This window comes from Schistocerca piceifrons, chromosome 1 (assembly GCF_021461385.2).
Source record: "Schistocerca piceifrons isolate TAMUIC-IGC-003096 chromosome 1, iqSchPice1.1, whole genome shotgun sequence".
NCBI classification, from domain to species: Eukaryota; Metazoa; Arthropoda; class Insecta; order Orthoptera; family Acrididae; genus Schistocerca; species Schistocerca piceifrons.
The window spans coordinates 299620147-299632918 of record NC_060138.1 but is presented as its reverse complement, the minus strand read 5'-3'; the positions used below and the strand labels follow the sequence as shown (position 1 = coordinate 299632918).

The 12772-nt window shown below is 42.8% G+C and overlaps 1 protein-coding gene across 1 annotated transcript in view; it reads right to left on the bottom strand.

Moving 5' to 3' along the window:
* LOC124780415 (protein furry) overlaps nucleotides 1-12772 on the bottom strand; it is a 1170709-nt gene that overhangs the window by 658581 nt on the left and 499356 nt on the right. Inside the window, exon 24 of the mRNA XM_047253778.1 lies at nucleotides 6821-6987. Within this exon, the coding sequence (XP_047109734.1) occupies nucleotides 6821-6987 (167 nt within the window). The remainder of the gene's footprint in view (nucleotides 1-6820; nucleotides 6988-12772) is intronic.

Here is a 12772-nt window from a genome sequence, read left to right as displayed (position 1 = left end):
ACAGACTGTTCTCGACCCATAGTCTTTCAACTATAATCTATTGGAGAGCCATCGAACAAAAATCCTGCCCAATAGTTACAAGACAGCACAGGTCACACACATTTAAGAGAGTAACAGAAGGAATCCACAAAACTACCGTCCATTACCCGTGATATGAATTTGTTGTAGAATCTTAGAACTCAAACATATTGAGATATTTTGAAGGAAATAATCTCCTCTATGCCAACCAGCATGGATTCTGAAACAGCAATCATGTGAAACGCAGCTCGCACTTTTATCACATGACATACTGAAAGCTTTGGATCAAAACAGTCAGCCAGACGCAATATTGGAGAGGAATTCCACCTTACGCAAGCCACGTTTGCAGTTTTGTTTTCACCCAGATATGTTTCAGCACTATTTACGCTATGTTTGGTGGGTTTGTTTATTTTCCTTCTGAAAAATCGTTACATGTTAACCTGTAAAGAAACTTTTAGTACAAATTACTTACATTTGTAAAATGAGCGATAACTGTCAAATGCTTTTACTTTGGTTTGCACACACTACAGAGTCGACATAAGGCATTCTATGTTGCTTATTTATGATATGTTGCAAGTTTCTACTTTTACAGTATATGACAAGCTGTAGATTGTGTAGTAGACGTAAAGCTGCTAGCTAAATATCCAATAGCTCCGTATGAGGTATATAAATAAATGTATACATCCATTTGATTTCCAAATGTGCTATAAAACGAGAAACTTTAGACATATGTTAAATAAACAATATAGAATGTGTCAAGTTAGTGATACATATGTCAAATCTGTACTGTATGCAAACTAATGTAAAAAAATTTGACAATAATCGCTCACTTTACAAATTTAAAAAGAATTGTACTGAAAGTTTGTTGAAATGTTAACATGTAACAATTTTGCAGAAGGAAAATAAACAAACCAATTGAAGATAGCACATATATGGGTGAAAACAAAACTACGAAGGTGTCTTGCATAAGTTGGAATTCCTCTCCAATTTTATAGCAAGCACGGAAATAAGAAAAACTGCAACATTCAAAAGATGATTAGATGCAATATTTCTTGATTTCCTAAAAAGCATTTGACTCAGGACCACATCTACGCTTATTACCAAATGTACGACTGCATGAGGCATGTAGAGAAATTTGCGACTGGAATGACGATTTTTTTGGTGGGTAGGACGCAGACGTTATCTTAGCTGGAGAGTCATCGATAGATATGAAAGTAATATCTGGTACGCTCCAGGGAAGTGTGTTGCGACCCTTGTTAGTCATGCAGTATATTGATGAACTCGCGGACAATGTTAACAGTTACCTCAGACATTTTGCAGATGATGCACTGCCTGAAAGAAACTGCATAAATTCGCAGTCAGATCATGATAAGGTTTCAAAATAGTACAAAGACTGGCTACTTGCTTTAAATGTTTACAAATGTAAAACTGTATACCTCACAAATCGAAAAAAAACTTTAGTATCCTATGACTATAACATCAATAGTCACTGTTGGAATCGGTCAACGCATACTTGGTTGTAATACGAATGGTCACATAGTCTCAGTCGTAGGTAAAGCAGGTGGTAGACTCCGGTTTATTGGTACAATACTGGGTATGCGCAATCTGTCTGCAAAGAAGATTGCTTACAAATCACTTGTGCGACCAGTTTTAGAACAATGCTCAAGTTTGTGGGCCCTTTATCAGATGGGACTAACGGGGAATACTGAACGTATACAGAGAAGGGCAGCACTAATAGTCACGGAGTTGTCTGATCCGTGGGCGAGTGTCATAGAGGTGCTGCAGAAACTGGACAGGCAGGCTCTTGAAAATAGACATATTTTATTCCGAGAAAGCCAACTTCCAAAGTTTCAAGAACTGGCTTTAAATGATGGTTCAGAGAATACACTACAACACCTACGTATTGCTCCCGTAGGGATCAAGAGGATAAGATTAGATTAATTACAGCACGAACCGAGGCATTTACACAATCATCCTTCCTCCAAACGTCAATGGATCGGGCGAAAAACACCCTAATTATTGGTGCAATGGGATGTACCCTTTCGCATACACTTCACAGTGGTTTGGACAGTATAGATGGAAATGTAGCTGCAGTCATGGTGCCTGTAACAAGTTTCTGGGCCAAGTTCTGGAAGCAACCTTAGCGTGATAACTTTAAATAGAAAAATTTATTTTATTAACAAAGACTGCAAGAAATTTGTGTTGTCTTGAGCACAAAAAAAATTTTAATCTTCAATTCAGTTAAGAAGGGTCATAAAGTTGCCTGATGCGTAATGTATTCAAGAAAAGCCAACCAGGAATCTAAAAGAAAATTCATTCTGACAGAAGCATTCAACAAACATTCAAGAAAAACTATAAAGAATTTTTATTTTGCACTTCACTGATCACAAATATAACAATCGTTTGTTTACTTACGGCTGCTTGTATTTATGAAACATTCATGCAAAGAAATTAGAGCTGTAGATCAACTTACCATACAGAATATTTTCGTAGCCGTTAACGTGAGCGAGTGTTCTGGTAAATTAGTTGGTTCACAGCTTCCCCACGAAACAGTTAATGCAGGCAGTTCATTAGTAACTGACATTTTTGTTTCAATTATTGCAATTTCTTCACTCACTAAAGGTATGTCCAAATGGGACTGGGCACTGTAAGTTTACCTTGCTACGATACGTACGTATTCACAAATTTGTGTGACCACACTGAAACGATTTACAATTTTCATTGTTTTGTACACTGACGATGATATATTTTGGAGAAGAATTTGCAGCTACATAAGTACTCCGCAAGTCACTTTATGGTGTGTGGGGGAGGGTACCATGAACCACTACTAGTCATTTCCTTTCCTATTCCAGTCGCGATGGGAAACGACTATCTATATGCCTCCGCTCAAGCCCTAAATTCTCTTGTCTTCGTGGTCCTTATGCGAAATGGATGTTTGCGGCAGTAGAATCGTTCTACAATCCGTCGAAAACCCCAGTTCTCTCAACTTTCTCAATAATGTTTCGCGAAACGAACGTCGTCTTTCCTTCAGAGATTCCACTTTGAGTTCACGAAGCATCTCTGGAACATTTGGATCGAACTTCCCGGTAACAAATTTAGCAGCCCGCCTCTGAATTGCTTCGTTGTCTTCCTTCAATCCGACCTGGTACGGATCCCAAACACTCGAGCAGTAATGAATACTGGGTCACATTTGGTGTTCTGAGTGGTCTCTTTTGTAGATGAGATATACTTTTCAAAATTCTCCCAGTAAACCGAAGTCTACCATTCGCCTTCCCCAGTACCTCCCGTATGTGCTCCTTCGGTTTCACATCGTTTTGCAAATTTAGGACTACATATTTAATCGACTTGAGAGTATCAAGTAGAACACCACTAAAACTGTACTCAAAACTTATAGAATTCATTTTCCTACTCATCCGCATTAACTTCCTTTATTCTACGCAGCCAATTCATTACACCAAAATTCTATTTAAGTCATCCTGTATCCTCATACAGTCACTCAATGAAGTTACTTTCTCGTATACTACAGCGTCATGACCAAACAGTCGCCGATTGCTGCTCACCCTATCCGTTACGTTATATATATACACAAAAAACAATTAACTTTGAATCCAATTGCCTAAATTAACTAACAGTAACGCGATCACAGTCAAAACTTTTATTTTTTCTAAAACAACTGCTCACACGACTTGTGAGGTGTTGTGTGTGACGCGGTGTGAAAACAAGATTAGTTGTAGGGCAAATAAGACTAAAATGGGTGTGTCCCTCCTTGTTTTATATAAATTTCAGCGTCATAGTCGGAACAGAAAAAGTGACAAATAATGGTATTCGTTAGCAGTACAAACATTTGGGTCCTTATATTGACGGAAATTCACTGTTCAATGAATGATCGCCCAATGGAGACTGTATAATGTGTAACCTCCGTTTTTTTTAATGTGAAATCCTTATTTACTTAATATAGTCAGAAACCTAAAATTCCATGTAAACAATCCAACTCACAGCGTAAAAAAACGCGCACTAGCTGAATGAATCAGTGAGGTATAATTATGTTATCAAGTAGATATGAAAAATGGCTGCAAATGCTGACAGTACAATAAATCATAATTATTAAATCGCATGATGACAATCTCTTTCAGCAGTGGAGCGGTAGCTAATAGAACCATATTGACACGTTCATACTTATGTTCATCTTCTCTTATTTCTTTAAGCACCCTTCATCTTAGAGTAACTCAGGTAGTTTTAGCAATTTTATCTCTTCTCTAATCGTTGTTTTTTCTCCTTGTGTTCTTCTGTCTCGCCGGTTTCTTCTACCTCCACTCCAAAATGCCTCCAGTTACTAAAGGCACATTTAAAAACGCAATTCTATCCTTGCCGTTCCATCTATTACTTTTCCTTACTCGGTGGTGTACTTTACATTAACAAAAAATGTACGAGTTATTGAAAACAAACTCATAATATTTTAACTTTTAGTCTTCGCTTTCCATGAATTTCCTGTTCGGTGGTCACTGGACTCGCATTCGGGAGGACGACGGTTCAATCCCGCGTCCGGCCATCCTGATTTAGGTTTTCCGTGATTTCCCTAAATCGCTCCAGGCAAATGACGGGATGGTTCCTTTCAAAGGGCACGGCCGACTTCCTTCCCCATTCTTCCCTAATCCGATGAGACCGATGACCTCGCTGTCTGGTCTCCTTCCCCAAAAACAACCAACCTGTTCGTTGGTATTGCAAGTATTACCGCAATCTACATCAACCTTGTAAGTTCTGCATGGGCAATGGACTGTTACACGTACACGCAGTGTTGTCATATGTGACTACTCTATACACAGTGATTTCTGATATTGTCGCACACGTCTGAGTAATGTTTTCGACAGCTCGGTACATATATTTTCTCCATGTGCTTTAGTTTTAAGTTGATGAATAGTCTAGTTATTGATAGTCTCCTACTAACTGCGCTTTCGTAAAAGATGTTTAGAGAATGGAAGGCGCAGCCAAACAATGACTCTCGGAATCTAAGTTGAATACAATGAACTTACTTTTTGATCTGTCGTTGCTCTAATGTGTAGTGATGACCTGGGAATGAATTACTACAAATGGTTATTTTCAGATTATCGGTGAGCAACAGCTGGAGAACCAGGAATAACGCGAACTGAAGGTCTGTAGCTAAGACTCGTCGGGTCACGTTCATTACACATTCCTTACCTGTAGAAAAGGACTAATGAACACAGGTACGTGGAGGAACAGAGTACATACACAATGTGATCAAAAGTATCCGGAAACTCCCAAAACATACTTTTTCATTTCAGGTGCATCGTTCTGCCACCTACTGCCAGGTACTCCATATCAGCGACCTCAGTAGTCATTGGACATCGTGAGAGAGCAGAATGGGACGCTCCGCGGAACTCACGGACTTCGAAAGTGGTCAGGTGATTGGGTGTCACTTGTGCCATACGTCTGTACGCGCGATTTCCACACTTCTAAACATCCCCAGGTCCATGTTTCCGATGTGATAGTGAAGTGGAAACGTGAAGGGACACTTTCAGCATAAACGCTTACAGGCCGACCTTGTCTGTTGAGTGACAAGAAATCGCCGACTGTTGAATGGGGTCGTAATGTGTAATAGGCAGACATCGATCCAGACCATCACACAGGAATTCCAAACTGCATTAGAATCCACTGCAAGTACTATGACTGGTAGGCGGGAGCAGGGAAAACTTGGATTTCATGGTCGAGCGGCTACTCATAAGCCACACATCACGTCGGTAAATGCCAAACGACGCCTCGCTTGGTGTAAGGAGCGTAAACATTGGACGATTGAACAGTGGAAAAACGTTGTGTGGAGTGACGAATTACGGTACATAATGTGGCGATCTGATGGCAGGGTGTGGATATGGCGAATTCCCGGTGAACGTCATCTGTCAGCGTGTGTAGTACCAACAGTAAAATTCGGAGGCGGTGGTGTAATGGTGTGGTCGTGTTTTTCATGGATGGGGTTTGCACCCCTTGCTGTTTTGCTGGCACTATCACAGCACAGGCCTACATTGATGTTTTAAGCACCTTCCTGCTTCCCACTGTTGACGAACAATTCGGGGATGGCGATTGCATCTTTCAACACGATCGAGAATCTGTTTATAATGCACGGCCTGTGGCAGAGTGGTTGCACTACAATAACATCCCTGTAATGGACTGGCCTGCACAGAGTCCTGACGTGAATCCTATAGAACACTTAAGATGTTTTGGAACGGCGACATCGTGCCAGGCCTCAACGACCGACATCGATACCTCTCTTCAGTGCAGCACTCTGTCAATAATGGGCTGCCATTCCACAAGAAACCTTCCAGCACCTGATTGAAGGTATGCCTGCGAGAGTGGAAGCTGTCATCAAGGGTGGCCCAACACCACATTGAATTCCAGCATTACCGATGTAGGGCGCCACGAACTTGTAAGTCATTTTCAGCCAGATGTCCGGATACTTTTGATCACATAGTGCATTAGAATAAAACCATCCCAGAGCTCGGCGGCTGACGCAAAAGTTAATTTAGAATATGCAGCCTTCTGGCACAAACTGGGGAAAGGTGAGATACGAATCTGAGTCAACACACAAACAATGGGCTGGTATCCGCCGCTTGCTAGATGGCCAGCATAAAAGCTACTCATATGAGTGGTACCTTTGGATAGTCTGGTGTACAGAACAATACACCTTTTCCAGCTTACCACCCTCTGTTGCCTGGGCCAGGATGCTGTGTAACGCTCTGGCCGTCGCTCCCGGCGCACAAATAGGAGGGGTTTGTGGGTGAGGGGTACTCACCCTGCAGGTCGCCCTCTGCGGGCGGTAGCGGACCGACGGTACCAAAGAAGCGCCGGTCCAAGATCTGCAGCAGCTGTAGCGCCGTCTCGTGCACGTGGGTCCGCGGACATCCCGTGCTCAGCAACGTCACGTTGATCACAGCTGTGTAGTGGTCGCATGGGTACTCCCTGTACAGAAATGTTCCCCCGTCACCAAAATATTAAACAACGACATTAACAAATGTACACTCAACTCGGCAACACAATCAGAACAGATCTTCATAATTTCTGTTAAATCTATCGCATAATACTTAAAGTATTTGCATAGGATCGTAATGCTTAGGTCAGAGGAAATCCCTAAGCCTTTTACAGCCACAGCAACGTCGAGAAAGGTGTTACAATGACATTTCACGATCGACCCCAACGTCCATTCCAAGACCAGACGTGTTTCAGTCTGTACGTTACGATAGTAAATTGTAGTGTGATAATAATTAAACTTCCAGTTACAAAACGCTGTAAAAAGGAAAAAAAAAAGGAACTTTGCTTCGAAGAAAGATCTGAAAGAGGCTGTGTTCAGTCCTCCGATTACAAACGTAGCTGAACTGAAGGAACGAACTGTGCAACAGATTTTGAACGAGACCTGCGAGACAGTCCTATCTGCTGTGGAACATGGTGTTCTAGGTTTCAACTTGCGTCACGAAACGGTGAACAGTATACTGAACATGTCTCGTGCCAGTCTCAAGATGATTAACAACCGATTTGATTGTTGATTTTTATGCGGCTTTTGGCCTTTTTATATTTTTAATGCGGTTTTTGGTCTCAAAGACAATTAAAAACTGATTTTTCCCATCCGATGTGGCACTGCTTTGCTATAGCGGATGGCTTACCTAAGAAACAGTGTCACAACTGTTGAATGGCGAACTTCTGCGGTCATGCACATTGTACAATGTTGTTGGTTTAATGTGCAACTCACACGGTAGCCGTATAGCCGAAGCCATTTAAGGTATGACACTTACAGAGCCATCTAATGGGAAAATTTTGGTTAGATTCTTTTTGCCTCCATAAAGCTTCCCCCTTCTTCAAAAAATGGTTCAAATGGCTCTGAGCACTATGGGACTCAACTGCTGAGGTCATTAGTCCCCTAGAACTTAGAACTAGTTAAACCTAACTAACCTAAGGACATCACAAACATCCATGCCCGAGGCAGGATTCGAACCTGCGACCGTAGCGGTCTTGCGGTTCCAGACTGCAGCGCCGTTAACCGCACGGCCACTTCGGCCGGCCCCCCTTCTTCGATAACATTCCCTTCCAATTTGAGGTCATTCTGAGCAGCGGCTCTTTTTTCAGATTTTGAAATTGGAACTTCAATTATAATCATCCTTTATGTAGATAGTCGAAGGGACCTGACAAATTGGTTAAGTCAGAGGACTTAACTCCTGCAGATGCAACCAAAGCAAACATTACTAACGATGGAGCAAAAATGCTTTCAGTAACTAACAATCTGCGTGAATATTTGTGTAATTTAGCAGAGGAGACGTGGGCGTTACACAACAGCAACTGACGTTCCTAATTTTAAAAAAATGGTTCAATTGGCTCTGAGCACTATGGGACTTAACATCTGAGGTCATCAGTCCCCTAGAACTATTTAAACCTAACTAACCTAAGGACATCACACACATCCATGCCCGAGGCAGGAATCGAACCTGCGAGCGTAGCAGTCGCGCGGTTCCAGACTGAAGCGCCTAGCAAAGTTTTCATAATTAATAATTTCAGTTACTATAATACGCCCCATTAGCTGAGTGGTTAGCGCGTCTGACTGCCTTGCACCGGGCCTATGTTCCAGTTCCGGCCACGTTGGAGATTTTCTCCGCCAGGGACTGGGTGTTGTGCTGTCATCAACATCATTTGATTCGCAAATAGTTAGAAAACGTTCTCGCACTTTCACGTGGGAGAACACAAGGCGCAGACAGATGGGATACACAAATTCCGTTCCGGTGGGGAAGTGGCGGCGTCAGGAAGGCCAACCCGCCACCATCCATCAGTAACATTGCCAAATACGAAAAACAACATGCCGACCCCGAGAAGGTACGGAACAAAGGCCAGAAAAAAGAGAAATAATCGGGATTTCTTGTGCATTACAATTCTCGTACGTCCCTGTCAAGTCAAGTTCAAAGCCCAACGGATTTTACCCACTAGGGTACGACAAATTTGATGGACTAAGTTTTCTCCAAGACAAGCGTCTGCGCATTAATGTCTTCTCGTTCTTTGTTGCGGAAATACGTCTGATACCATACAGTTGCTCATGATTCGCCACTAAAATCGTCAAGTTTACCTAGTGAGGTAAACGAACCGCTCCTGTACCGAAAATTAGTGTCATGAAAAGTATAACATTAGCTTAGTCACTTACAGTGATACGCCTGTTACATGAGTTCAGGGTACGTAACACACGTCAAACGTTCTTCGTTATCTCAAACATCGCCTTCAATGTTCTTTCCTAGGTAAAGCAGCGTCTCTCGTTTCCACTATATCTCTCACTTATTCCGATGCCAATCAATCATTCATCATCAGCTCTCAGAATTCTTTGAATTTTACAACTCCATGCAACACCGGCATCAGCATGGATTACAGAACAGAAATGGGCGACGAAAATGTTGAACGGCGTAGTGGAATTTAGGATGCTTGAGATAAAAGAATGAAGGAAAACCGGAGAAACTGACGTTATGTGGGCACTCTTACAGAAAGAGAACCAATCATGTATACAGTCATGAAGGATTTCAAATGTGTGTGAAATCTTTTGGGACTTAACTGCTAAGGTCATCAGTCCCTAAGCTTACACACTACTTAACCTAAATTATCCTTTTGACAAACACACACACCCATGCCCGAGGGAGGACTCGAACCTCAGCCGGGACTAGCCGCACAGTCCATGACTAGTCATGAAGGATCGCAGATTCATTTCAGAGTTAAAGTCTTGGAGAATCCGGATGTATTAATTACTTTTAACTCTCTATCACACGATCTAGATTTTTTAAATTATTCATTAACAGATTTTCCAATAAATATGACATTAGTTCATTTTCTGAGAAGTGACAACAGACAGCCAGTACCAACAGCAAATTATGCTCTGGAACCACTTAAATTTCTGTTGATGACAGGAGGACACCAGCGTTTTTTGCATGGGCATAAAGATTTATCTGTCGTTTACTTTCAAATCTCCGTCAAAGAATTTAATTTCTGTTCGTGAAGAGCCATCAGTTTATTTCGCCTGAGACTGAAATCATTAAGACGTGACAGTTACTCCCTGATGTGGTTCTAAGTTCTTTCGGTGCTCTGGTCACTTTATGTTGTGCGCATAATCACGGAATTGCCTCACATCGGACGTAATGTGGCCTTTTCTAAGGGAAGTGAACCGTTGTAGGGGAGAAGGTCAACTCTAAAGAGGAGTATGAAAGTTTACACTCCCCATAACACTGGGCTAAAACAGGCCGTTGCCTGCTTCTTGAGACTGTGAAGATAACGATAAAGGCAAAGCAATCCCCACTCCAGCGGTACGCGCTGCGAACGGCGGACTACAAACGAAGCGGCCCAGTACTAACTTCACGGTGCCAGTGGCGCGGATTTCATCAGTACTAACATCACCCGGCAAAATTAACTGAAAACTGCTCACGTTGGCAGCGTCATTGTGTTCACGTCCGAGAAACAGAGAAGACTGGCAGTAACATAGTACACTGTGGTATTCTTAAAAGTAGAGCGTTCTCACCCCCCTCCCCCCCTACGAAGTCCTGCATAGCACAACAATAAAAACAGCGATCGGCATTTTTGTTTGGTGAAACTCCTGCCGCACTAACAACGTGATAACATTTATTCACAGTCTATTGTGCATGAATTCACGGTTCATTTGAATAAATCACTGGCTATTTAATTCTGATGGATCATTCTTTCGTAAATATTGGTGTACTGTAGTAAGCCTTTTCTGAAGCTGCTTTGTATCACTCGCACCTGATGACTCATCTTTGCTGCCAACTTTTAATATAAAATTTCTTAAAGAGAACAATTTTTCTTGGAGTTTCCGTACTAGCCATTAAGTCCAGTACTGTGTGATAAAATATGTGACGTTTCCTCAATGTTTGGTATTCCTTCGCTTCATGCATAAATATCGCTGAATTTGCTGTCTAACAACATATTTATCCATATCGTCAACAGGATTTTCACTGTGTTCAATTTGCTTCTTCTTTCGGGGTAGATACGTAAATTCCACTCTGCTCAGAATCGTGCTCCTACTGCCGAGCCGGCCGCTGTGACCGAGCGGTTCTAGTCGCTTAGGTCCGGAACCGCGCTGATGCTACGATCGCAGGTTCGAATCCTGCCTCGGGCATGGATGTGTGTGATGTCTTTAGGTTAGTTAGGTTTAAGTAGTTTTAAGTCTAGGGGACTGATGACCTCAGATGTTAAGTCCCACAGAGCTTAGAGCCATTTGAACCTACTGCCGAAATTTGCACACCAGCCTGCACGTTTCGTCATCCTTTCCCTTAGCACTGTCATTCCTTTCTTCTTCTTATTGTGAATAAATTTAATGAAATTAACAACAACCTGTCGCGGCAGCCCGCGAAGGCAATTTCTGCAATCGCTTTCTAGCTCTGCGAGGTGACGAAGTGTACTATCTTTAACTGGAACGTGACACCTGGTCGCATGATCATGTTACTTCCCATTATGATAACCGCTATACTTCACGTTGTTGAGTAATACACGTCTGTACGTAAGCAGAGGAAAGGGACAACGTGCTACAATGGTACCACCACCTCTTTTTTAACGCTTGTGCACCACGAGCATCTCAGAGCGGCAATGCTTGTTGGTTGTTCGGGTGCTACTGTCGCAAGCATCTACGGAAAGTGGCTGAAGGACAGTGAAATCATGAGGACAAGACGTGGATGTCAGAGGCTTGTCTGCTCTGTAAAGCAAAATTCGGGGTTATCTGATGACAGAGTACAATGCTAGTTCAGGCAAAAGTGTTTCGGAACACGCCTCTCAGCGCATATTTTGAACTTGGGTGTCCGCAGCTAATGAGCCCTTGCATCTTCCCATTTTGACCCAACGACATCTACAATCTCGACTGCACTGGCCACAACATCGTCGAGATGGACCGTGGAACAGTGAAAACATGTCGTCTGGTCAGATGAATCACGTTTTTTGTTACTTCATGTCGATGGTCGTGCCCAAATACCCTGTCATCCAGGCGAACGACTGCTCGAAACATGCACTGTGACACGGTCTCAGGCCGGTGGGGGCAGTATTTTGCTATGGAAGGAGACTTATCTGGACTACCATGGGACTTACAGAGGTAATCCAAGTCACTATGACAGCTGTGAACTACATTAACATTGTTGTGAACCGTTCTTTATGTATAAGGGGCTTTCAAATGAAACCCAGTCACTAGTGTAAAGCAACGGTAGCGATTTTATTAACTCATAGTACACATACTGAAAAATTGTCGCCGAAACTGTTGGCACACTGATCCCATTGCGACTCTAGCCGGTCTATTCCAGCCTTGAACAAGCTAGTAGGCTACGGTCGGATCCAGGCCTGGAGACAGTCACACACTTCGTTGTCCGCTGCCACTCGATGTCCGCAAATAGCTTGTTTTAGAGGTCCACGGTGATTCTGCGGTTGTCCAAGACTAAAGCATTCACTGCAGCAACCATTTTCGGTGTATTGACACGATGAGCCTGTCCAGGACGAGCATCGCCTTCCAGTGACTCGCGCCCCTCAAGGAATCGTTTGCACCATTCCACAACACTTGAACGACTCAGACTGCACTCACCGTACACAGCCTTCATCCGTCGATACATTTCACAGCCACCAGCACCCTCCGCCGCCAAAAATCGAATCACTCCTCGTTGTTCCTGCTTGCTCGCTGCCTGTTCAGTAATGGACGATAACTGTGTGACCACCTTCTCTTCGGCGTGAAACCACACTG